The sequence below is a fragment of the Zingiber officinale genome, chromosome 2B (assembly GCF_018446385.1).
Source record: "Zingiber officinale cultivar Zhangliang chromosome 2B, Zo_v1.1, whole genome shotgun sequence".
NCBI classification, from domain to species: Eukaryota; Viridiplantae; Streptophyta; class Magnoliopsida; order Zingiberales; family Zingiberaceae; genus Zingiber; species Zingiber officinale.
This window is the reverse complement of record NC_055989.1, coordinates 89,774,353-89,800,914: the sequence shown is the minus strand read 5'-3', so window position 1 is coordinate 89,800,914 and position 26,562 is coordinate 89,774,353. Positions and strand designations below refer to the sequence as shown.

Genomic DNA, 26,562 nt, shown 5'->3' with positions numbered 1-26,562 from the left:
GATAAACTTTGTTAGTAAAGAAATACGTTCTTTCCTTTAACGCAGTTTTACCGCCTATAGAATCGCGTATCTTCTTTGTTTAGAAAGCAGATACTTTGTAGGGTAGCTTCATCCTTCCGTATTTTCTTTCTACTTAAGACACCGCAAAAAATTACATATATTAACCCCTAAACCCTAAAATAATTTCATTTTCCGCACTTAGCATTTATTCACTTATCCTCAGCTTAACTCGCACGACTCGCCCTCTCTCTCGCCGTCTCCGTCTCCGTCTCCGTCTCACTTGCTCCTTTGACACTTTCGTCTCCGTCGATCCAGTTGTGATCGACTGTTCTTCGTTGACGGGGTGATTATTGTGCCGATTTTTTTATCTTACTGTTTGAATTTTATATCGATCGTCGTTTATTTGGTTTGTTTTTTTCTTCTGACGATTCCAGGATTGAGTATTCATCGCGATAGTTTTACTTTTTGCAGAACGGTTTATAATTGAGTGAAGCATGGGGTACAAGGAGGTCTTTGCAGGTCTCCAGGAGATTTTTCCACAGGTAAAGCATAATTTCTCTTCCCTTTAGTCCTTGATTGGTTCTTTTAACAGTTCTTAACCTGGCATATTGTACGTATATTCTTATGCATGTATCATATGTGCATCTGAAAAAAAAAATGTAAGTGTAGCTTTATTTTACATTTTTGATGTCTTTTTTAATGATTGTTCATCAGATTGTTAGAAATTCCATGGTTATGGTAAAAGTAAGAATAAGCTATAGGTTTTCGTGATTTTTCATAACCGTGCATATATTGGGTGTTCCTTTAAAAAAAATTTCAAAGATTCTGGCAGTAGTCGTGTTACAATTAATGCTCTTTAAAACATGATCTCAGAGTTAATTGAATTTGTCAAAGGACATATTAGTATTAGTACTCTTATGTTAAATCCTTTGATTATTGCCATTCCCATAATTCAAAATGGTACTTATATCAATTATTCAGTCTCCAAAGAACTTGAAGTTTTATTGTTTGTAAGCATTATTGGTGTTCTAGGTTTGAAGTAGTGTGTATAGCATTTGCTTATATATGAAGTATACATGATTAGTGGTATACTATAGATTTTGTGCTGCCATTGAAGTTTTCATTTTGTAAGGAATTCAGCTGTTAGATTTTATTTCAATCTTAAAATTTATAAATTTATTTAATCCAATTCCATCAAGCTTGATGTGCTTGCATATATCGACCTGTATTTTATCTTATTGTGCTTATTTTGGAGTTTAGATTTTATGGTTAAGTTTACTGTTGAAACTGATGTTCATTGAAGTATGGACTGTGAAGTCTTAAAAAAATATCATGCCTGGACTGTAGCTTACTATTCTGGGATGCTTTTAGTTACTACCCATTGCTTGATGTTTTGGTTATCCTGGTTTTAAATGATATTTAGTGTCCTTATAGTTTAAGAATATAATGTATTCTCTCTTTTATGCTTACAGGTTGATTACCGCATATTGAAGGCTTTTGCTATTGAGCATCCTAAGGATATTGATGCTGCAGCTGTGTCTATTGTAGATATTCTGCCTTCTCTTACCACATCTTACGATACATCATGCACTGTGCAAGATACAAATGAAGTAAAGCATCCCTCAACCTCAGGTAATGTTGCTTTTGGTCTCTAGTTGATTACTGTAATACTTGTGACAATTTTCAAATTTTTGTTAGTTATGCTCTTAGGATTTGCTAGAACAATTTATAAATTTATATTTGCCCTAAATATTTGTAGCCTTTATACTCTTTGCTACTTGAATGCATCATTTGTTGTAACCATCTAATGTAATTATCAAATCCATTAAATAATTAAGCATAGAATTTGACTTGATCTATTTTCAATCAAAAAATAGGTTAAATCAATCAAGAAATATAATGCATTAGAAATAAGAAAAAAATAGAGAAAGTTGATCCAGAGGCAAGTTAATAGTCACAGTCTTAAGGTAAAGCTTTGGTTCATTGGTGCGAGTATGATTCTAATTTTCTACCTTAAGGATATATCTAGTCTGTCTTCTCTACTACTGCATTAGTGTGGAGGCCTATTGTAATATTGAGCACCAAAAGAATATTTTTAGAAAGACCGAATAAAAAAAAAGAATGGGGTGGTAGGACATTAGAAAAGTCTCAACTGCTTTTGATTAGAACTTTGAACTTTAGATATAAAAATCCTGTAGAATGATTCTCTTTAATAGAGTCTTCTCTTTAAGACACTCATTGAATTGGAGACGTCTCGATATCAAGAGTTGTGGATTTTTAATAATTAAAAAAATAAATAAATCAAAACTAGAATTAAATAAAGTTATACTACATTGTTCTGTTAATTTTGAGTTTCCTTAACAAAAAAAACAATTCCCTATAAAACTCAAACTTCAAAATAGATTAATATAGTAAACAAGTGTTGCTTAACATCAATACTAAGGTGCTTTTAAAAGCATGAACTCTCACTTAATAGTAAAGTCTTCATCATCGCAAGAAAAATAGTGATTGTAGCTGTTGAACCACATCATTCTTGGTTCGACTTTAACATGAGCTTGTATAGTGCTTGTGTCCCATGCTTTGATTTTTTGTAAGGACATCTAGTAGGGTCCAAACCTAGCTGTGAATGTATATGATACCCTCATATAGGAGAGCTTCTATTAGGGATGTTTAGAGTCACATCTCATAATAACACCACTTTGAGTCTCTTTATAGTTTTTAGAAACTCATGCTTTTACTCTACATAGTGCTTACCATCATTTGAGGATGAGGGTTAAAGTTCCTTAAATAGAACTTCTCGTACATTGAGTGTTTTTTTTTTTTCCTTTTTCTATTTATACAAATGAATTTCTTTATCCAACCAATCAGCTTTTGTTGGTAACCTCCTTTAAGGGTCTGCCTATCAGAGTGATTGGGTTGCCACCATAAGAAGACTCATTTTGAAGAAATCTCATTCCCCTCATGTATCATTATTGACTATTGAGTATAGCCTTTAATAAGCTTTACGATATGATACTATTTTAATCCCGTTCATGTCTTGATTTTTTTATGATATGATTTATTCATATCTTTAGCCCTTGTATAGGCAAGTAATTCCATAGGTGTAGGATATTAGTATTATTTCACCTATACTAAGTCAATTGTTCATAATTATAACATATAAGCATATAAAAAGCATTAAAAAATGAGTCTGTATATAAATGCATGGTTTTACATTGCCCATGCATAGAAAAGTTATAATATACAACAATCTGTATATTTCAATGTTGCAAAAATATTATTTTAAGGTTTCTAAAATCAAAATGCATATGTCTAATAATCCACAAGAATTTTCAAAGCATTTCATGAAGATTAGTTGTGTACCTCTTTGCATACAACTTTTCTTCATAGTTATGTGAAAATATTATTTTCTTCATGCCTCCTTTTGGTGATTTATAAGGAAATATTCCAAAGGAACCATTTCTCTTCACATACCTCTTTGTTAATCATCAGCAGCCAACTGACTCGATGAGATTTGATCATGCGTGATTATTTGATGACGCAAATATATCATTAGAGTTTGAAAAGTATCCAAAAAGCATAATTAAAAAATTGATCAAATAGAGCATGTAATTAAATGACTATACAAAGCATTTATGTGGTATATATAATATATAGAGTATTTAAACAGTCTGTATAAATACTGTTTTTGTAAACTTCTTGCTTTTCATTATTCAAATAGTATTACTATTAGCAAGTATGAAGTATCTAAGATTAAGTCAACCCAAGTGCTTTATATATATAAATTGCATAATTAGATTACTGTTCCTGTCCGAAAATTGTGAAGATGGCAAGTTGGGGATGTGATATAGACTCCGTTCCATTCTGCAACACAAGAAACGTTAGTACTGAGCCAGAGAAGGGGCTCCCGACGTTGGCCCTTCGACGCTCAAGTCAGTCATCGGCAAGAGGAAAAAGGTGGAGCAACAGTAGACACAGGTGTGAATAGTGAATCATGTGTACCTCCGTCGGCGAGTGGACCCCCTTTATATAGTGCCCTAGTGTGCGATGTGCACACTTCTCTCTAGACGTGAGCACGTTCTCTAACTGGTCGTGGACACGTTCTCCAATTTGTCAAGAAAGTGCCTCTGACACCATACCTTAACAGGGCATGTATTTCCTGACAATAGAAGATTTCATCGTACGATCCGCCTGTTGACCTTGGTCAATGACACTATCTCCCAAAAGGATATCCCGAGACACGTCAATGATCCCTCTGATCGGCCGAGCGAGGAAGTCGCTCGGCTGATACTCTTCCTCTCGGTTGACCTCGGCTGTTCTTCCTTGTGGTGATTGGGCTCAGACAAGCGTTTTAGTGACTTTAGTTTTCTGCCGATTCGCACTGAGCGTCTGGCGATCTTGCCCTATTATGCTGAGTTGGACGGGGTCGGCTCGGACAAGTCTCTTGCCGATTGGACACTGCCCACACCGATCGGCCATTATAGTCGACCTCCGCTTGTCTAACATAGGTGAGTCCTTTGACATCCTTGCGTTGACCACCTTGACTTTGACCTCCACGTCGACCGCTCTCTCCGTCCTTTGACTCGCACTTAGTGGGCCCCCTTTATCATCACAAGCCTTCCCCTCAAGTCTAGTCGAAGGAGACTGCTAGTCTGACTGACGGGACGAGTAGTGCCTCGTGTGACCTCCGCCGATCGGACACTCACTATACTGTGCATATCGGTCGGCACATATCCCCTCATTGTCGTCCGAATGTAATGAACGCAGAAGTGTATCGCTGACTCGAAGGTCTAATTAGCCGACCGACCACCATTCTCTGTTCTCGAGTCCCTGATCGGATCACCTAATTGTCGTCATTCTGTTTCATTTACTACTCGGATGTGTAGCTCCCTTATAAAACTGATGGTGGATTGGCCGCTCGGCTGTATGATGGTAAGACATCTGTGCCGATCGGGACGATTGACGACAACACTTGGCGAATTTTTCCCTTTCTCTATGCTTTTCTGGATGCACGCCCTTTTAGGCTGACGTCGCCGAAATTTCTGGAAGACTGTGCAAATTCTCGATCATTATGGCCGAACACACGGCCATGTCTTTTAATTAAGTCTCATTAATGCTCTGTTATAACTGGCTGCCATGTGTCCTACTTTCTACCGCCGCACGCTCGACGTGACAGACGGATATCCGCTAGTGATGTGATTGACGTTTTTTAAATTTTACGATCGGATCTTCTCTTGGTTTTTCGCAACCCTTGATCGGACGGTTCGGGGTGATCGACCACGAGGTTTATAAACCTTACTTCGCTTCGCCGTTGTCTTCATTCCTCGCATTTTCATCTTCGAGCACGCTCTGTGGCGCTTCTCCTTCTCATCTTTGCCGGCGATCTTTCTTAGTAAGGTTCTTTCTTCCCTTTGTTGTTGCGTCTTCTCGATTTCATTGTTTCCAATGGTTAGTTCCTCACAACCTCTTGTGCCTGCCCCCGGACTCTGGTATTACTTTCACCGAGTCCAGGTTTGACGGGGAGGAGATGGAACAGTTTAAATCTACATACCATTTTTCGTCTAATTATCAAATTGTCATTTCTTCTGCTTACAATCGACCACACGAACCGCCTGCCGACTTTTTTACCTTCTTTAAGGACCAATTTTGTGCAGGCTTTCGTTTTCCCGTTCATCCCTTCATTTCCGTCGTCTGTAAATATTTCCACATCTCCTACATTAATTAGTGCCGAACTCCTTTAGGTTGCTGTGCAGGGTAGTAATATTATTCCGCCTACACGACACCCCTTTGACGCCTCGGGTCTTCCATTACTTTTATTATCCTAAGTTATCCGAGTCCGACATCTTTTTATTCCAAGTCTGCGTGGGCTGAGTCTTCTTTGACAAAATGCTGACCTCCAATAAACATTGGAGGGAATATTATTTCTGCGTTCGTTTTCCTGAGCGGCCCGACTTCCCGACTAGTTGGTAGATGGAAGTGATGCAACCTTCGTCGCTCGGGAGGTATTGAAGCACTATCTCCAAGCGGTGTCCAGTTTGGTCGGTTAGAAGTATCACATCCACTGGTTGCTTTTGGAGGACGTCCTATATGTATTTGGCCCGAGTCTGATCCGAATGCGGCTGCCGACCAACCTAGGTATGCTTTTTTTTTCTGTTCATCTTTGAATTTAACTAATTTTTCTTCCTTTTTTGCAACCCGCATCATGCTGAGGGCGCGTCTAGCCGGGAAGAGCAGGTTTGCGGACTTAAAGATCAATATAGCGGCCGTGTCTGAGTCGGAGAGTCGTGGCCTAGCTCCGACCACCCACTCTTAGGATCTGCTCGACGAAGCTGGAGGGGCAGACGCGCCGGCTAGCAAGGGTGGAGGGAGTCAAACAGCGGCTAGCGGAGTCGCGGCTACTATTGCAGACCTTCCTCCCGAATGTCTTTCCGTGCTGTCGATCGCGGTGGCCTCAGAGTCTGCTACCTCCGGTGAGCCTCTGATACACCGCAAGAGGCACGGTGAGGAAGCTTCCTCCCGCTCTGCCACTTCCGCTTTGCAAGCCCCTGCCCGCACCGGTTCTCGTCCATCATTTGAGCGGGTGAGACATCGACGCCTGCACTTCCGGAGCAGGGAGCCGCAGTGCTCCATACTTCACTATCCTCTGACCGGACGCCTTCGCTATCCGGGTTGTCGTCAGGGACTATCTATGCTCCGTTAATTGCCTTCATGCCACCGCAATCTTCGTCGATCGTACAAGTATCCATTATTCAGCCGTCCTCGACGTCCAAGTCTACGGGGAGAGCGACTTCTGAACCTTCCGGTCTGAGCGGCCAGAGGTAAATAACGACCATCATCTATTTGCCCACTGATGAATGGTGCAGCCCGGACGACGTCGCGTCTCGAACCCCCGAGCACCAGATTCGGATTCAAGGGCCGTTAGCACAAGTATGGGCTGATGCCCATGCCCGCGCGGCGGTCATCTCACCTGGGGAGCTTGCGAACAGCCATACTCAGATGGCCGGGTACATATGTTGCCTTTATATTTACTTGCTTTCATCCATTCGGCACTCACAGTCTTTTTGTTGTTGTAGAATTGGGTCAAGAGCCTGACCATGTGCCAAAGGCTGACCTTTCTGGAGCATGAAGTCCAACAGCTGCGCGCTCTGAGTGGCCATTCAGAGGCCGCTCAGGCACGCACGGAGCAACTGACTGCTTAAAGGCCGATCTGAGTAAGAGCTCCGAGTTATTGCAAGCGGAGAAGGCCAAGAGTGCTGAGTAGGCTTCGCAACTGGCGAGGCTCAACAAGTAGGCCAACTCATTTGAAGCGAAGATCAATTCCGCCAATGCTCGGAAGCTTCGAGCCATCGAAGACCTCAATATCAAGAATAAGGAGGTTTGGGTCTTGGCTTAGAATCTTAAGGATGCTGAGGCCGAGCGGAGTGTCGAGCGGGAGTTGATCGGCAGAGCAAGCTACGACGAAGGTCCATCTCGACGCAAGGATGCTGACTTGGAATCGTTGAACGTCGAGTTGGAGGCATCCCGATCGGCCCTCCAAGTTTATCAAGACGCCGAGCTTGGTTGGTTTGAAGTCCTCAAGCGGGATTATCTCCGCTCGCACACGTTCAACAACTGGTTCACAGATCGAGCACTCCGCCTCTTCAATTTCAGAATTAATGGGACTTTTGATCAGCTGAAGGACGATTGCTATCTTCCGTCCCCATTGACCAACAAGGTGATCAATCGGGAGTAGTTGACCGAGTCGCTGCTGGATGACGTACTGGATTACTTAAGAGTGACCCTCATCTTTGCTCCGTAAGCCTTCTTTTGTAATGTCTCCCGATGTGCGGTAAAAAACTTCTAAGTGTTAATGCATGATTGCCTGTTTGGTGCATCTTTCTTCTATTAATTTTTACCGAGCGTTTCTTGAAATTTTCCTAAGTATAACTCACTGCTCTCCCGACCATCAGTGTAACTAGTCTCAGAGATGTCTGAATGCTCATTCAAACATAAGCTCAACGACTATATCATATCCTCGACTGTTGACGTAGGCTAGGATTTATAGTCGTCGCTCGACTGTTGACGTAGACTAGGATTTATAGTTGTTGCTCGACCCTTGACGAAGACAAGGGTTTATAGTCACCGCTCGACTGTTGACGAAGACAAGGGTTTATAGTTGCCGCTCGACTTTTAACTTGGCCGAATGTCACAAGAGTCTGAAACACTTTGGATTTTTATTCATTCTCTCTGCATTTGCAAGACACACACTTATACAAGTACATCTGGATTTAACCACGCACTCGGCCCTATAGTGCTTGAGATGGTTCGCGCTCCAGGGCCGCTCGAGTTTTCTCCCGTCTTCCTCTTGCAAGTAGTAGGCTCCCGAGCGGAACTTCTGAATGACTTTGAAAGGTCCTCCCTAGGAGCCTCCAGCTTGATAACGTCGCCGACTGACTTTATTCGTTTCCACACCAGGTCGCCGACTTGGAATGACCTTGAGATCATCCTCCGGTTGTAGTTTGGCCTCATTCGTTGCCTGTACGCCATCAGCTAGACGATTGCTTTATCCCACACTTTGTCCACCAAGTCGAGCTCCATGAGTCCTCACTCGGTGTTCCCCTTGTCGTAGAGTTGCACCCGGTCGGACTCTACTCCGACCTTCACTGGAACCGCTGCTTCTCCTCCGTACACCAGATGAAGCGGTGTGATGCTGGTCGCCTCTCTTGGCGTGGTGCGATTAGGGATGACAATGCGGCGGGTTCAAACTTGGCCTCGTAATAAATCCGGGGCGGGTTTAGACCCGCCTAAACGGATTTAAGGCGGGTTCAGGGCGGGTCCTGGGTTTAACTGGACCTGCCCCGTGACCAAAAGGTCACCAGTTCGAATCTTGGAAACATCCTCTTGCAAAAAGCAAGGTAAGGCTGCGTACAATGGATCCTTCTCCGGGACCTCACATAGCGGGAGCTTCGTGCACCGGGCTTTAGAAAAGATAGTTTATTAATATAATTATAAATTTTCTTATATTTAATAATTAATATTTTATAATATTTTAATATTGAAATAAATATATTTTAAATATAGCGGGTTAACCTGGACCCGCCTCGTCGGGTTCACGGGGCGGGGCGTGTCCAAAGGGAGGCGGGGCAGGTTCCGGGTTTGGCCAAACCCGCCCTAACCCGGACCCGTTGCCATCCCTAGGTGCGATTGACCCATATGGGGAGTTCAATTGCCTCTAGCGTGATCGAGCCAAGCTCGTAACCTTTTAAGGATCTCTCGGTTGGTGACTTTCGCCTGACCGTTGCTCTGAGGGTAGGCCACTGAAGTGAAATCCCGCACAATGCCGTAGCCCTCGCACCACTCCTTGAGTCTCCGTTCGGCGAATTGTCTCCCGTTATCCGGGATGAGCCGATGAGGGATGTCGAATCGACATAGTATATTCTGCCATATGAATTTGATGACCATATGTTCGGTTATCTTGGCTATCGACTCGACCTCCACCCTCTTTGAAAAGTAGTCTAATGCGACGAGCAGAAATCTTTACTGGCTAGTTGCCATTGGAAATTGTCCAATGATATCCATGTCCTATTGGTCGAACGGACAAGATACCGTGGATGCCTTTCTCCTCAGTCGGTCGGTGCTGGATGGTGTGATATTTTTGGTACCACAAGCAAGGCCATTGTCTGAGCGGCATCATCTTGTAGCATGGGCCAAAAATATCCTGCCAACATGATCTTTCGGGTTAGTGATTTGCCGCCCGAGTGACTTCCGCATAAGCCTTGATGCACTTCTTGAAGGATGTACTTAACGTCCTCCAGTCCGACACACTTGAGCAGCGTTCTTGAGAAAGCTCTTTTATATAGTTAGTCTCCGATCAGTGTGAATTGTCCAACCCTCTTTTTCAATAGGCGATCTTCATCCTAATCGGCTGGAGTACTACCCGATCGGAGGAACTCTATCAATGAGGTTCTCCAGTTGCTCGGAAAGGTTAGTCCATCTATCATAACGATGTGTGCCACCAGTGAGACCTGCTCGATCGACTGGATTTGATCGGACGGTTGGAACAATTCAGATCTTGATCAACGATGAAAAGTCGCTTAAAATCCTATCCAAAGGTGCTGATCTTCATGAAAGGTCCAGATCTACTCCTTAGGTTGGGTGACCCCGATCATGATAAATGGCTCAGATCTCCTCATGTCTTAGATGGGCGATCCAGATTACTCCAACGCTTGATCTCTTCATTTAAGCTCGGATTTGAGCCCAAATTTAGTTTGATATGATCGGGTCCATGACCCTTTGATGCGTACAAAGAATATATCCAAATATTAGCATCAAATACCTCAAATATAAGATAATTTACAATTAAGTTCACAAATGAATCCAACTTATGAAATGCTATATAAACATGAAATTAACACATGAGAAGATTAAACGATATGCTTATATGAATCAAAATATCATGACAAAATGATGGTTATCAATGATCAGGGTGTCGTCGTGAGGGATCTCCACTCCCTCTAGGTCTCGGGGGTCGAAATTGATCTCAGGCCCCTTGTTTTTTTTCCTTGCTGCATCCGACGACATGTATTTCTAGGCGTCGGGCGTGCGACTTCCTCGCTCGGTTTGAGTCACCGCCAGTCGGTCGACCAGCTATCATTCCAATCTCTCCCTGAGTGGCGTTTTAGTTCTCTCGAGCCGAGGTCCTAGTCCGTTTAGCAGAAGCTTGGGCGGGACTTGTGTTGTTTCTCCTTTGAGGTTGATGATGACACCGCTCAGATGTCACTCGATCGTCATCTTGCTGCCCCATTGATCGGCGCCTCTTATGTCGTTCGGGTGATGGTGATCGACGACGATATCCTCAAGGAGTTGGTCGGCTCGCAATTGGCGTCAGATCATAGTAATCGTGCGTGTTGTGCGTTGTCGACTGATGGAATGAGTAAAACATTGGCGTCCATACCTTTCCCTTCGCCTCCTTTGGTGACTGGCTGCCACATGCTGTACGACTTGTGTTCTAGGCTCCCGGTGTTGCTGTGCTCCTCCCGCTTGCGGCCCTTTGGGTGGCTGATGGCTACTAGGTGGTCGCCATTCAGGCGCTCCTGTGGGCTCGGCCGACGCCTCCTTTTTTCTTGTTGCTTGGGTCTCTTCCACGTTTATGTACTCCATGACTCTCCTAAGCAGGTGGTCGAAGTCTTTCGGCGGTCTCTGGATGAGTGAGCGGAAGAACTCTCCTTCGGTCGTCCCCTGGGCGAAGACGTTCACCAATATTTCTGAGGAGACCGATAGAATATCCATGACCACCTGGTTGAAGCATTTGATGTAGGCTCTCAGTACCTCCTTGGCCCCTGTTTCAAGGAAAATAGGTTAACGCTCGTCTTCTGGTAGCAGCTGCTGCTGGTGAAGTGGTGTAAAATGTCGCTTGGAAGTCTTTGAAGCTATGAATCGAGCCAATCGACATTTTTCTAAACCAGCGCTGTGTTGACCTGGAAAGTGTAGTGAGGAAGACGCGCTTTGGCAGAGGGTCGTCCAAGATTTCTTGAAAAAATTGTTAATTGATCCGCTTGGGCGAATCATCATTCCTTGGTGCTTTCCTTTTACGCATGTCCCGAACGGGTGCATTGTCCGAGGAGGATCCTTGTTCCTTATCTGCTCGGCCTAGCTCTTTTGCTGGAGTGTGGAACAGTGCTTGATGGAAGGGGATCGGTGCGTGGGGCACGTCTCTGTATGTGCCGACCGACTTCTTACTCTGTCCCCGAATGGATACATGATCCGCTCGATCTCCATATCCGACTGGATGACCTGCTGCTGAAGTCGCGGGCTCTTGTAACTAGCGATCGACCAACGCCTGTTGCTGTTGTTGTTTCATAATTTTTGCTGCTCGGACTTGTATAAGCATATACTGCTCCTCCTTTGTTAAGGTAATCGTGGCGAGTCGTCCAACGTTCTCTATCTTTGCGTTTCAGATTCAGGCTACGTTTCCACAGACGACGCCAATATGATCCTGTTCGAAAATCGTAGAGATAGCAAGCTGGGGATGTGACTATCGCGTTAACTGGATATAGACTTCCCTCTGCTCTGCAACACAAGAAACTTCAGTGCCGAGCTAGGGAAGGGTTCCCGGCGTTGGCCCTTCGACGCTCAAGTCAGTCATCAGAAAGAGGAAAAAGGTGGAACAACAGTAGACAGGTGTGAATAGTGAATTATGCGTACCTCTATCGGTGTGTGAACCCCCTTTATATAGTGTCCTGGTGTGCGATGTGCGCACTTCTCTCGAGATGTGGGCACGTTCTCCAACTGTCATGGGCACGTTCTCCAATTTGTCAGGAAAGTGCCTCTGACACCATACCTTAACAGAGCATGCATATCCCTGACAAGACAATAGAAGCTTCCGTCGTACGATCCGCCTATTGACCATGCCTTGTGTCAGTGGCACTATCTCCCAAAAGGATATCCCGAGACACGTCAATGATCCCTCTGATCGGCTGAGCGAGGAAGCCACTTAGCTTATACTCTTCCGATCGGTCGACCTCAGCTGTTCTTCCTCGTGGTGATTGGGTATAGTAGCTTGTCTCCCTCTGTTTGGACAAGCGTTTCGATGACTTTAATTTTCTGCCAATCCGCACTGAGCGTCTGACGATCTTGCCCTATTACGCCGAGTTGGACGGAGGTCGATTTGGACAAGTCTCATGCCGATCGGACATTGCCCACACCTATCGGCCATTGTAGTCGACCTCCGCTCGGCCAACATAGGTGAGCCCGTTGGCATCTTGACGTTAACCACCTTAGCGTTGATCACCTTGACTTTGACCTCCACGTCGGTTGCTCTCTCCGTCTTTTGACTCGCACTTAGTGACCCTCTTTATCCCCGCATCAATTTCTATACAAAGTATTTATATAGTATACATAATATAAAGAGTATTATACACTGTATAAATACTATTTTTTATAGACTTCTTGCTTTTCATTATTCAAAATAGTATTACTTATAGCTAATCTGAGATTAAATCAACTTGAGGGCATTATATAGATAAATTGCATTTTGACACATGCTAATACACTTAATTCGATATGATTTAAATGCTACTTGGACGAAAGAATTCACATATCTCCATAATAGTATGATATTGTCTGTCTACTTTGGGTCTAAGCCCTCATAGTTTTGTTTTTGGGTTCTATCCAAAATGCCTCATACCAATCAAGATATTTTTCTCTTTTAAACCCATGATCTTTTCCGTATATTTTCAATGTAAGATTTTGATTAAATTCCCAATAATCCCCCTATCAAATGAAGCGCCACTATTATTCTCATGATTTGGCTCCTCCTCAGACATTCGGTCACTTTTGACTTGCTTCGGGCTTCCTCGTAAGCATTCGATCATCTTGACCTGCTCCGGGCTTCTCCGCGAGCATCCAGTCACCCTGATCCGCTTCGGGTATCTCCAAAAGCATTCGGTCACCCTGACCTGCTCCGGGCCTCCCCACAAGCATCCGACCACCTTGTCTTGCTCCGGGGCTCCTCACGAGCATCTGGTCACTTTGACCTGCTTCGAGCCTCCCCGCGAGGATCCGGTTACTCTTGACCTGATTCGGGCCTCCCCGCGAGCATCGAGTCACTATTGACCTAGGACCTCTCCATGAGTATCCGGTCACCTTGACTTGCTTCGGGCCTCCCCTCAATTTCGTTCAAGGTCACCCCACATTACATCTGGTCTGGACCATGACTCTGATATCATTTGTTGGGATCAAAAGAATTCATATAACTCCACAATGGTATGAATGTATGATATTGCCCACTTCGCGCCTAAGCTTTCATGATTTTATTTTTGAGTGGGATAATATATAATTAAATGCATACATTTGCTCCATAAATTGCATCACAATCATTAAGCTAATTGTATTATATACCTTTCAATACTAGTTGAGCAATCACCAATGTGGATAATTGCCTTAAATCTAGTTCGAACACTTTGGATCCACCTTTCTAGAATGTATTAGAAATGAAAGAAGAGAACCCAGAGACGTTTATATTCGAGGGCATAGATCCCCGAGCAATCATTGAAATACCTTTCTGCGTCGGGCGACACGGACGATTTTTACCGTTCCGACATAGAAGCGAAAATAGCACAGTACGTGCAATAATTACGCGTGCGTCACGTGACAGAAGGAATGGAGCACACGCGTCGCGCGATAGAAGGAATCGTGATAAAAGGAATCAAATCAATTCTTTTTGTTGATCGATTAATAAAAAATACGCTACATAAAGTAGGGGAGGCCGTGGCGAAGACAACTGGTGAGCGAATAGTAGCGGGGAGGCGATGACGAGGCAGCAGTGAAGGCGTCCCGGAGACGTACCAGAGGTGTCACGGAGATGTTGCGAGACGCCTTTGGCATTGCTGGAAGTGTTGCAGGATGAAGGCGTCTCGAGACGCCTCCGACCCCTCTTCGTAAACACCCAAGATGTCCCGGAGGAGTCCTAGATGCCTCCGACCACGCTTTGCACAAGTATCATGTCTTGAATGCGTCACAGGTGCAGCCAGAGGTGTCTCGGCACCACCGAAGGTGTCGCGGGACACCTCCAGCATCACTAGAAGTGTCCCACGATGCCTTCGGCGCTGTCGGACGCCTTCTTCACTGTCGGATTCCTCCGGCCACTTAGCATCGTCGACATTGTGATGTTCCTGTTCCTGTTCCTGTTACACAATTGAAAATTAAACCTTTTAATTTAATTAATTCAAATAATTCTCTAACTTAAGTGTGATATTTTGAACATGCTTTCATAAATCTTAATTAAATTATCTTGATAAAATATTTAAAATTAATTTTTAAAAATAATTTTTTAATTAATATTCTGATTTTTTATTATTTTAAATTTTATTTAAAAATTCTAATAAATCAGATTTATATTCTAATATTTTTTAATATTTAAAATATATATTATTTAAATTAATAATTAATTAAATGAATAAATAGTTAATTTATATAAGTATTATATATAAAGTAATATCTTTGTGTTCATTTATATACTTATTATAGATAATTTTTTTTTTGGGTCTTAGAATGAATTTGAAATTTGGATCCATAAATATTAACATATTTAGCTTGTTACTTTTAGGATTCTTGCTTCCTAAATATATGAAACATATATTTTTGTTTTAGAATGTCTCTACCTGATCTAGGAAATATTGCTTCCTAAACATATTAAATTTTAATTTGAATTATTGATAGATCAATCTTCTTTAAAGAAAATTATATTTAATTATTTTTTCTAACAATATTAAATTGTTCAATAATTGAGAACTTATATAAAATCAATATACAAAATTTTTTATAAATTATACATAATAAACATATTTAACTAATAATTATTATATATAAATAAAAAAAATACTGAACTGTATCGACATGATACTAAAATAGTATCATTCCAATCTAGGACCGAAACCTTGATACGGGTTGAGATTTTAAACCTTGCCCCCAAGTTCAACTCCAATGATGATGAACTCAACTTTAACCTTGATTTCTAATTATTGTTTATGGCAGACCCCAAATAGGTCTTCTAAACTAGGAAAAAACTAAAGAAAAATTATCCATCCATCACCTGGATTACATGAAAGCAATTACAAATATAATTTGGATATATTTTTTTAGATATTTCTAACTGCAGTAAAATTCCAATAGTTTTGGCAATCTCAAAGCTCAAAGTAAAAAATATTGCATACTGTTTTTCTTTGCAAAAAAATCAACATTGTCTCATATCTCATGATTGAAATAAAAGAAAGTGTTTGAATTAGATTGTTGGAACTGTATAAGATAATTATTGATTCCATATAATTGAAGACAAAATTGCACTTGGCCTAACTTGAATCCAAAGATATGAAAAATCAGTCAACAAACATAATGCATAGAAATAAGAAAGATTAGATAAAATGAATTGGACGCAAGTCAAATCTCACACTCTTAAGGCAAAGATTTGGCCAGTCCATATGAGTTTCTTTTGATCTTTTCCCGACGATACAACTGGTGTTACCTCTATTTTGGCATGCCAGTGTGGATGTGTTTTGTAAATCGCTTCAATGATGAGCACCATAAGAAAATTTAGCCTTAAAATATCAAATAAGATAAAAACTAGACGACACTATAAAAGTAATGCCTCTTGATTGGAACTATGAACTTGGATGCAAAAATAAAAATTATGGAATGACTCCCCTCTTATAGAGAGCAAGTAATGGCTTTAAAGTACCCATTGAATTAGGGATGTGGCCATGCCAAGATTTGTTACCTTTTTGATTAATAAAAAATTGAACTTAAAACTGAATTATAATTTATTTAGTGTTTTCCAAATAACCACCCTAGTAGTGAACTCTTTTGTTGTTTTCCTTAAGTTGTACTATTGTTTGATTCTGCAGCTGAAAAGGTTAAAGAGCCTATGCTTTCTAGACATCAGGAAGATGAGGAGCCTACAAGTCTGAAAAAGTCATTGGCTGGTGAAGATACAGTTTCTAGTGGCAGTTTCAGTTCTGATAACAGGGTGCCATCATGCTTTGTGGAGCATGATTCCAGGGAGCCGCAGGTTAGCTTTGTAAATCATTTGAAGGAACTGGAACGTCCAACATCAGATGATCATGTTTCCAAGGAGCTGAATGAACATTCTGACTTCAATCTAAATGCCAGGGAGAATGGATTTGATCTAAACCTTGTGGAAAAAGTCACTCTTCCTTCAAAGCTTTATGAGTTTGAGGAGTTTGTAGACTCTCATAATAATCTAAGCCATGATGATGAGTGCCCTTTTGATCAACCTGTGGTGCAGCAATCATCAATTAGAAAATCAGATACTGGCGATTTTCACCATGAGTCTGAGACATTCCATAATCTAGATTCCTCAGTACCAGCTTCATTTCAAATTAATGATCCACATTCACCATTTGAATCAAAAAATATGGTTTCAGATTTTATAGCCAGGGAGAAAGTAATGAGTGTTGGGAATTTCTCGCTAAATTGTTCCAATGAACAATTAGGATATCCAGTTCAGCCTCTCAGGACTCAGAACCTCTCTGAATTGGAAACTGATGATGTTGTTTTAGATTTTCATATCTCAAATGCTGATATTAAAGTTTGTGAAACAAGAGATTTTAAAAACCCACAATCTAAGTCATCTGATGAGGGTGCTGCTGAGAATGGGGTGCTCCTTGCTAATGCTGATAATCCATGTACAGGTCTGCTTACACGATCAGGTCATTTTGTTGACATTGTGGATCTTCGAGATCTCATTTCAGATGCTAAAAGCAGCAAGGTAAATATTATTTCTTGGTATTATTATGTTTATTCAATTTTCCTATGACCTTGTATAAAATTATTGTGGAAATTCTAGTGTCTAGTCACATCGAATTCTAACGAGGCTCTTCTAGTTGTTTTTTTTACTTTATATAGCTCTGAAGGACACTAATTTGGTATTTTCAGTTTTTGCAAAGGAATAGTTTAATATGTCATGAGGTTTAGGCCATTTTTCATCCAAGCTTGATATTTATTATTGCCCCCCTTAATAGAAAGTAGGTTTCACATTTCTGTTTCTTAGATATTGCATTTGATGATCTCTAATTGAGGCATCCTTCCAATTTTAAATCATGTTTCTTTGCTACCATGTTTTGTTTTTTCTGCGTTCACTATTTGCCTATTTGCTATTGAAGTCACCTTTTTGGTTGTTTCTTTTATTTATTTATTTTGTTAGTGGGTCATCAAATTTCAGGAAGATAGAAATCCATCATTATGTTGTGCAGACACACGTATATATATGTGTGTGTATTCTATTTGAATTGCTTTAATCATTTAAACTGTTCACAGGTAAATTTGTTTTCTGCTGTGGAATCGATGACTAGTGTGATGAAAGAGGTAGAGCTTCATGAGGAGAGGAGCAAGCATGCCAAAGAAGCAGCCTCAAGTGCTGCTGAAGATATTCTTTCCGATGCAGAGGAACTTAAAAAGATTCTAATACATGCAAAGGAAGCAAAGGACATGGTTGTTTTATTGTTTGCATTATCTGATATGCTTGTTCTGGTTATTTATTTCTAGAGGTGGTTTTGTTAAAATTGTGCTTGCTTTTTCAGCATGCTGGAGAGATTTATGGTGAGAAAGCTATATTAGCAACTGAGGCTCGAGAACTCCAATATAGACTCTTCGGTTTGTCAAATGACACAAAAAAATCCCTTACACTGATTGGGGAGGTTAGTTACTGATGCCACTTTTGGACGGAAAACAGATATACTCACTGTTTCTTCCATTATACTATATAGATCCTTATTATGTGTGTTGACTTTATTTTTCTCCGGTATAGTCACAAATATCAAGAATAACAAATTGCCCAATGAGGTTTGTAAGGCTGCTACATGAATTTTTTGCGCAACATTGAGATCTATGTAGTATAATTCCTTTATATGGTGACTGAACTTTCTTGTCTTATGGCGCCTCTAGTATAAACTTCTTGTCTTACGGCGCCTCTAGTATAAACATTGTCTGATTTCAAAATTAACTTATCATATCATTAATATGTTTCACTACATAACCAAGAAACTTCAAATTCACAATACATTTCCACATATTTAAATAGGTAATCATTCTTGTTTAAAACTGACTCATTTACTTGCATACAAATTGCACACAAGATAATTTATTTAGCTACTTTCAAGTTTCAAACAAAATAGACCTTTTGTTCTTAGACAAAATCTTGTTATCTCACTGCCTGTTTGATAAAATTCTATACTGACAAGAATGCTACCCTATGTTTTGGGAAATGCAAAGATGTATGCAGTTGTTCCTTTATTCATTTTACACCATCATATTAGAAAATCTAAGAATACTACTTATATTAATATATTTTCCATAATAGTATCAGTTAGGAGCCTAGGAATTTAAACTTGATTCACGGATGATCCTTTTGTGAATTGGGCATCAAGAAGGGCGATCCTTGGTGACAGGCTTCTTTCTCCCCTTGAGCATCAAGAAGAGTTTGAGCCATGTGATGACTTCACTGAATCTATGCATGCGGGAATATAATATGTTTTGTCTGTTTGCTGTACAGCTTGCTTTGTCAGGAAATGCAATCAGAGACATTGACCATCTTTTTATACAATAACTTCCATTGCTCCTTTCTCTGAGTGAACATGTTGAAGTAGATCTGTACATTATAGCAATTGTCTGTCTCATACTTCACTGGTTCCATTCTTTCCTGAAATATTTTTAAAGCCTTAAAAGACTGGAATCAGTTAGTAACCTTTAGTAAGGAATTCAAGTTTTGGTTTTTCATGTTTCATCAAGAGTTCAGTTACGATATCCACTGGTTATATCATGGAAAGCATTTTGAGCATGTCTTGTTAACTTGTTTCTAAAGAATTCAACTGGTTATATAGATTTTGAGCATGTATATTGCTTCTTGGGCAATCTTTTTACTATACATATAACAGCAGTGTAAATGAAGTTTTTATATTCCCCTGCTTTCAATTTTTCCTCTGATTTTTTACTTTTTTTCTGAAGTTGGTTAACTTTATTGATAGAGAAAAAGTGTTTGTCGGTTTCCTTCTCTCCTAGAAAACATGCCCTAAAGTTTCTAAGTGTGACATGTTCATGTTTTCCAGATTCAACAAACCCTTGAAGCGCGCCTAGCTGCTGTGAAAGTCGAAATTGCAATAGCTGAACAAGAGAAACTTGAAAAGGAAGTAGCAGCTGGTAGGATCCTAAGCGAACAGGAAGCCATTATGGCTTCAGTAGTAGAAGAATCCAAAAAGCTGCAAGAAGAAGCAGAAGTGAACTCCAAGGTAAGCATATTTCAAGGATATATATAATAGTAATATTTGTGAAACCATGTAACTTTCAAGAAATAGATAAAGTTGAATGCCATTATTCTTGTTTCACTTTGCTACAGATAACGGAGTTTCTGATGGACAATGGCCACGTGGTTGATGCTCTCCAGTAAGTTTGTCCGCTTTGCTTTTAGTTTCTAATTTTATTTAAACCAGAGAAAAAGACTTCAACTACTATATTTCTTCTACTGATTAAACTGACAACATATTTAGGAATTAAGTTGGGCATAATTTTTGATTACTGTGTTTCACTCGGTTATATGGCGACTCTTCTTGTTTATCTTTTATCTCAGAGGTGAAATTGCTATCATCTGTGATGACATCATGCTGCTAAAAGAAAGAATCGATGGTGGTCTACCATTTGGTAGATCTCTGCGTTCATTAGCTTCAAGCTTCTCTGGTTCTTTGAGCTCATCCTACAATAGGAGCAAACATTCGTCGGAGGAGATGCTCAAGCACGAAGATATTGCAGAGAAGCATTCGACTCAAGATGATCCTATGACAACGGTGAAGTCTTCAATCGCCGAGCAAGAGCAAGCCGAGAAAAGTAGTGAAAATCATGGGACATTCACAGATGGCTGGGAAATTCTGAAAGATGGAGAATTCTGAGTACAATTTTGATAGCTCGTCCTGAACATTTTTTCTCTCTCGATTTCAATGTAAATAAATTATATTTCTTGCTATAGGAGTGCAAGTAATTTACTGATAAATTTATTCATTTTGGATATTTGATTTTAATAAAACTATGGAGAAGGCAGAAGTTTCATTATTTATCTTCATTATCCAGGTTACATTTGCACATTCTCTCATTCAATATTTGTTTGAATAATTATACTCGAATTGAAGGATAATATCCACATCAGCTTCTTTATTTAAAATAAAAAAAATTATTTTACTAAATTTAGATATCTATATTTTTATGACAATATATATTAATTTTTTTTATCTCTCCTTTATAATATTTAGAAAATGGAAATGAAAATACTATGTAAAATTTAAAGAATGTTCATACCTGTCAAATTTAAAGAATGGATATGATAATAAAGCAAAGATTTTTTAACGACTTCATCTATCTAAACTTGTAGGTAAAATTTTTAGATAAAGTTGGTCACAAATACTCTAAACTCCTCATCCACTTATTAGGAATCCGGTTGAAATGTGATCTGAGTCCATTGCTTGATTAAGCTTGAATCTAACCAGAATCTGGAAAACAACTCGTCGGCCACACGCTACTTGTTTAATAAAATATAAAACTCCTGGACGTATTCCAGTAGCAAAACAACTGAGTAGTGAAAACTTGGAATTCGATATGAAGGGAAATTTTAGGCTACCTCACAACATAATGTCTGGCAAATACAAGAGTCAACAAAATCCAAAGCCAGCAGGAGGTGTGCTATTAGAAAACTATTAGTTCCGCAAGTCAACTTCCACGGGCTTCTCTCCTTGTCGCATCATGGAGGATATCGACGTCCACACCGTCCGGGGGGAGCTGGACATACCGAACCACTGACCCTCTGATAAAACAGTTGCGTACTGATAACTGCAACAATCAAAGAACATGAGATGAGCTCAGGCGAGTTTACCGGTGTTCATAAATTACACAACTTCATAGTGAACGCAAAACCAGTAATGGTTCAATTTAACTTGCTTGATGAGGCACTTAAAAGTGTGTGAACTAATATGAGGGGTCTTGCGGTATATAAACATTGATAAAGGAATACATATGACCGATCGTGGCATTCTCAATTGCCCAATAACACCATGAATCTCTGATGCCATAGCATTGACTAGATCTAAAAGGCTACGTTTCAATTCCCTGACTCAATATATTAAATGGTACTCTTCCTAAATTCACTAAATCAATAACAAATAGCTAAGTGTTCCAGAGACTAAGTATACAAATTATGTTGGGCATTGAGGGCCTTACAATTTTGGTTAGATAAATGATAAGAAACTCGTGTTATGGAACATAAATAATAAGATAAAGCAAGAGATGAGAATGGATGGGGCGGTTCAAAAGGGACATGATTATTGAAAACCCACAAATATAATTTGTTTGAATGCTTAGCAGTATAACAGAATGGATAGTACTAATTTGAGATTTTGAGAGAGCACACATTTAGTATAAATCACAAAGGTATTTATACGGATCAATTTGAATGCTCCATGGTTTATAGAATGCAGGCAGTTTCTCCACCTCATAACCATATCAAGTATAAACCTTTGCAGCCAAAAGAAAGGATAACATAAGGATTGAAGGTAAACAAGTGAAGAAGAATGAGAAGGGAACAAAGGGATGAGAAGTTTTTTCTTCACATTGTTTGTTGTCTCCGAAAGGAGTTAGATTATTACTTTTGAACTAATGACGTCGATCCACATGTTAAAACTTCTGCTACAATGGCTCTGAAAAGAGCAATCAAAACAATATAATGCTTTTAATAATGAAGTAATTTCATAGATAATTAAGAAGAAAGCATCAAATTGTGACTAACTAGACATTTCTTCAAAAGACTCCAGCTTTTACTGCTGTATCATATTCACAACTATCTTCCAGCAAAACTCCACAACAAAAAGAACCACTTTTATCCTTCGACTAGCCAATCCCCCCAAAAAAAATGTAACCAATGAAAGATCATAAAACGACTCCAAAAGAACAGAATTCATAACCATCAGTAAGCAGTATCATATAATCAACCAAACGTTCGAGAAATAAATTTAAAGAGTAAGACCAGATCCAGAAAAACCTAATAAGCAATATTTGGATCACATTTGGTATCAACTAAAAGCAAAATAGAAACTGATTAACGATGCAAACACAAACATGCATATACTCTAATAAAATATTAGATTCTTACAGAGCATCTACCGGACTGAGGGCCTAGGTGCAACCTATAGCTATTTTTCACAGAATTATATTATGCCTCTCAGAGAACATGATGAAATCATAATGGACATTTATAAAACAAAATGCTTAATGAAACGTGGTTACATTCTGAATTTTTTATATTTATCAATTCAATCAAACCACTCCTCTGTCTCCTGTGTGATGACATCTTTAGAAACCCTCTAAAATCTAAACCCTCTGAGATCAGCAGTAAGAGATTGGAGACCTAAACTATCTTAAATGAGTATATTTCTTAAGGAATCTATTCATGTACTACATCTAGCTTTAGGTGCCCTAGCAACTAACTGTCATTTGTTGTTTATTAATGAAGAAGAAAAGGAGGGAAAAACTAATAATAAAGCTAAGGCCATAGAATTCCAATCTACACATCCAGAAATGCTAAAAGGAATCCAATCGGATCAACTAGTAAACGCTCAATGAATCTCCAAAGTAGTCGAGTGCCCACTACTAGATTATGCCAAACCTCCAAAAGGATTTCTTTTGCAGAGAAATGATTCTAATTACTGATGCATTCAATAATGAGCTACCAATCGTTCAAAGACCTCAAAACCCTAAACCCTAATCCCATACATTAGCACGCATGCACACGCGCTTTCCACAAAAAAAAAGGGTAATCAAGAGAGGAAAGCGGGGAAAGGAAGGAAATTTACACGAAGAAGAAAGAGATGCAGGAGAAGGCTGGAGTACCATGTGCGGGTATTTGCCTTCGTCTACGACTTTGATGTTCTCAAGCTTGATGTTGAGGTATTGGTCGACGGAGTGGAGGGTTCCTCTGATGGCGAGATCGTTCTTCAGCTCCACCGTCACTTCTTTACCTACCAACTCCTTGAAGTACGAGAAGAAGAGCTGGAACGAAACGAAAACCAAATCGAGATAAGGAGAGAAAAAAACTTCAACCGCAGGAAGTCGAGGATGACAGAGAACGCTGTAGTCGAAAGCAAATGTACCATCTTTGCGGCAAAGATCCAGAGGGAGAGAGAGAAGAGGGCAGCGCCAAGGTTCCTGAAAACTTAGGGCATCCACGGTTAGAGCCCGTTGAGAGTTTGTTGCCACATCCGTGCTATAAAAAATCTCACGTCTCCGCTCACTATGAACCTATCTCACACTTTCTATTAGATTTATAATTCTAATCTCTCCTTCCTATTTTATATTATATATCATTGAATTTTTATAAAATTTAAATTAATAAATTATTAACATTAAATAACATTAATAATTAAAAAAAACACATAAACATTATAATGCATCAAATAGAAAAACATACATTATAAAAATATATAAAAATAAATTTAAACACATCTACACTAGGTCATATTTCTATTTAATTTTTTAATCATTTTTTCATGTAAATAAAGTTGTTACGGTGTCATCTCACTAGTATCCTTCGTAATAATTTCATAATTCTTATGAAAGATCTCGGCTTCCCATAAAGTCATTTTTTTATTTGATATTCTTTAATATCTTGTCATTCGATGTTATATTCCATTTGTCACCCTCTCTAGCTTTAGATTTGTTCTTCCTCTTCACTGCCTTTTACCCTATCAGAGAATGCGGAGTTCATAGTCATTCAAATCAACACTCGTATCTGGATTTGATGTCGAAGTGTTTCCTCCTGATTTGGATGTCTTTGCCTTCTTGTTAGAGTAATGAGCAACTGATTGTGGAGTATATTTCTCATACTCTTTGAGAACCCTCCATACATGCGTGTACTTAAAATCTTTATTATTGTTGTTGGCTTTCCACATATTCAGTGCATTCTCCAACACATTCTTGTCACTCCAACTGTTTTGACGATGTGTATAAAAATTATTATAGGTTGCAGAAAATTCATTTACCATCGGTGCAAATATATAATAATGTGATTTTAGCCGCTAATAACTTCTCGTCATAGATTCAATGGGGCAATGCTTCTAGTAGTAATCAACTATATGTTTTCAAAAAACTTGATCCTTCTGGTCATTACCAATAATTGCATCGGTGCTGATAGTTCTCATGACTTCGTAAGGACCACGTCTTCATCGAGAGACCAAAATCTTTGTTTCAATTCATTTTTCACCGGCTTAATTTCATGCTCTTCTTATGATGAGTGTGGTGGCAACTGAGTTGCTTGAACAGATGATGGTGTTAGAAATTCTTTGTCGCTAATAGATAGATCAATAGTATCCCTTCTTGATTCATTCGAAAGTATGACTGGTTGAGTAGGAGAAAATACGTAAGGATAAGACATCTCAAGTATAGCTGCTACAATGTGGTCATGATTTGTTCAATTACATTGTAGCAACTACGAGTCCATAGCCGCTACAACGCGGTTTTGATTAATTAAATTTAATCAATTCATCCCTTGCATTTAATGGGATATAACTCTAGAAATGACGTTTCAACTCCCTAAATTAAATTTCACCAACTCTTCTCTTACATTTAATGGGTTATAACTCTGGAATTGATGAAATTCACACAATTATAAAGATTACATCCTAGTGTATGTTGACCCTTCACCTTCATATCATAACGCAAGACTCTTTGCAAATTATGGCATGTTTGAATCCCCTGAAACTGTACGGGTGTCGTTAAGTAATAAAATATTAATCTCATAGGGATTGTTGATTAAACACTAGTTCATTTTACACATTGAATTATCTAGACAATCAAAAGATGGTTCACAAATGCTATAAGAGAGATTGAAGAGAGGGAGAGAAGGTTGAGAGAAAGAGAGAGAAGGATTGATTTTGAGAGGGGTTGAACTTAAGAGGATGTGAAAAATGGTTTGGGAGGTAATTTTAGGATTTCGATTTCACTATGATGCTAATTAATGCCCCTATGCATTATTCATCTCATTACCTCCATCCTTATGCACATGTAGGAAGTCTAACTAAATACTGATACTATCCCATGGTGGTCTTGTCGGAGTACTACCCCTATTTGTGTCCGATGCCACTAAGTAGAAGAGGTAACCTAGTAAGTCCCGTTATCACTAGGGCCCCCCGGTCATACAATCACTAGATTACACATGACACTTATTAACATAGGATTAGAGATAATCCATTAAATCTAATTAGATGCTTCCTTATGGAAAATTATCATCCCTTTCAAGGCAATACCCTAGATGTCCAGAAATGGGATATCCTTGTCACTAGAGCCCCTTAGTCATATGATCTAGGGCATTCCCCCTATAGGGTCCATCAAACTAAGTTTTTCACTCCTTAAATCTAGTTTTCTCATGATGCACCCTGAACTAAAGTTGTAACCCTTGAAATTATGTATAATTTGATATTTGGATCGAGCCTTGGCTCCAATCGAGTCAAAAATTATAGTAGTTCAAAGTTTGGTCTACAATTTAAGTGGAGGTTCCGATGAAGCCATGGTTGGGAGGCACGACTGTGCCTTTTAGCATGGATAGACCCGACTTCCTCTCTACTGAACCTAAAGTAAAGTTGTATATCTTAAAGTTAGATACATTTTGGTATAAAGAATAGCTTGTAAATCTAACCAAGTGCAAAGTTATAATCATTTCAAAATAAGTCTGCAGTATGTCCAAGATTCAACACATCCTTGTTTTCACTTGGCATGGCTCTGGCTCTGGCTCTGGAAAATCCACACATCCGTGTGGATCCACATGGTCGAGGTCTACTCCTTCTCTATTTTGTTAACATAGTAGTGTGGAATCAACATGACCAAGTCTTGCTTCATCTCTGCCTTGTGGCACGGCCGTGTGGGTTCACATGGCTGGTACCTTCTCCATCTCTTGCATGTGCCACGACCATGTGGATTCCACACGGCTGGACTCTTTTTCTTGTTTGTTCTCCGAGTCATCTGCAAGCACTATTTTTGCTCCAA

The 26,562-nt window shown here is 39.6% G+C and overlaps 2 protein-coding genes across 2 annotated transcripts; one reads left to right on the top strand and one right to left on the bottom strand.

The window, feature by feature from the left end:
* Positions 1 to 186: 186 nt before the first annotated feature.
* On the top strand, positions 187 to 20,596 carry LOC122046291. The gene is made up of 9 exons (XM_042606899.1): positions 187 to 343; positions 472 to 542; positions 1,473 to 1,632; positions 16,380 to 17,263; positions 17,812 to 17,985; positions 18,075 to 18,191; positions 19,599 to 19,778; positions 19,886 to 19,932; positions 20,117 to 20,596. The coding sequence occupies exons 2-9, from the start codon at positions 495 to 497 to the stop codon at positions 20,430 to 20,432; spliced, it is 1,926 nt and encodes a 641-aa protein (XP_042462833.1). The 5' UTR covers positions 187 to 343; positions 472 to 494; the 3' UTR covers positions 20,433 to 20,596.
* A 431-nt stretch (positions 20,597 to 21,027) lies between these two features.
* Positions 21,028 to 23,821, bottom strand: LOC122046290 (sm-like protein LSM2). Its single transcript, XM_042606898.1, has 3 exons — positions 23,676 to 23,821; positions 23,416 to 23,574; positions 21,028 to 21,363 (listed from the first exon to the last, which is right to left on the bottom strand). The coding sequence occupies exons 1-3, from the start codon at positions 23,676 to 23,678 to the stop codon at positions 21,244 to 21,246; spliced, it is 282 nt and encodes a 93-aa protein (XP_042462832.1). The 5' UTR covers positions 23,679 to 23,821; the 3' UTR covers positions 21,028 to 21,243.
* Between the last annotated feature and the right edge of the window lie 2,741 nt (positions 23,822 to 26,562).

Excerpts from the sequence above, each read along its gene's own strand:
- LOC122046291 (XM_042606899.1), top strand. The coding sequence starts at position 495 with ATGGGGTACAAGGAGGTCTTTGCAGGTCTCCAGGAGATTTTTCCACAG. Across the intron at positions 1,633-16,379 it reads AAAGCATCCCTCAACCTCAG|CTGAAAAGGTTAAAGAGCCT; the intron begins GTAATGTTGCTT and ends TTGATTCTGCAG. Across the intron at positions 19,933-20,116 it reads CACGTGGTTGATGCTCTCCA|AGGTGAAATTGCTATCATCT; the intron begins GTAAGTTTGTCC and ends CTTTTATCTCAG.
- LOC122046290 (XM_042606898.1), bottom strand. Across the intron at positions 21,364-23,415 it reads AAGGCAAATACCCGCACATG|TTATCAGTACGCAACTGTTT; the intron begins GTACTCCAGCCT and ends TGATTGTTGCAG.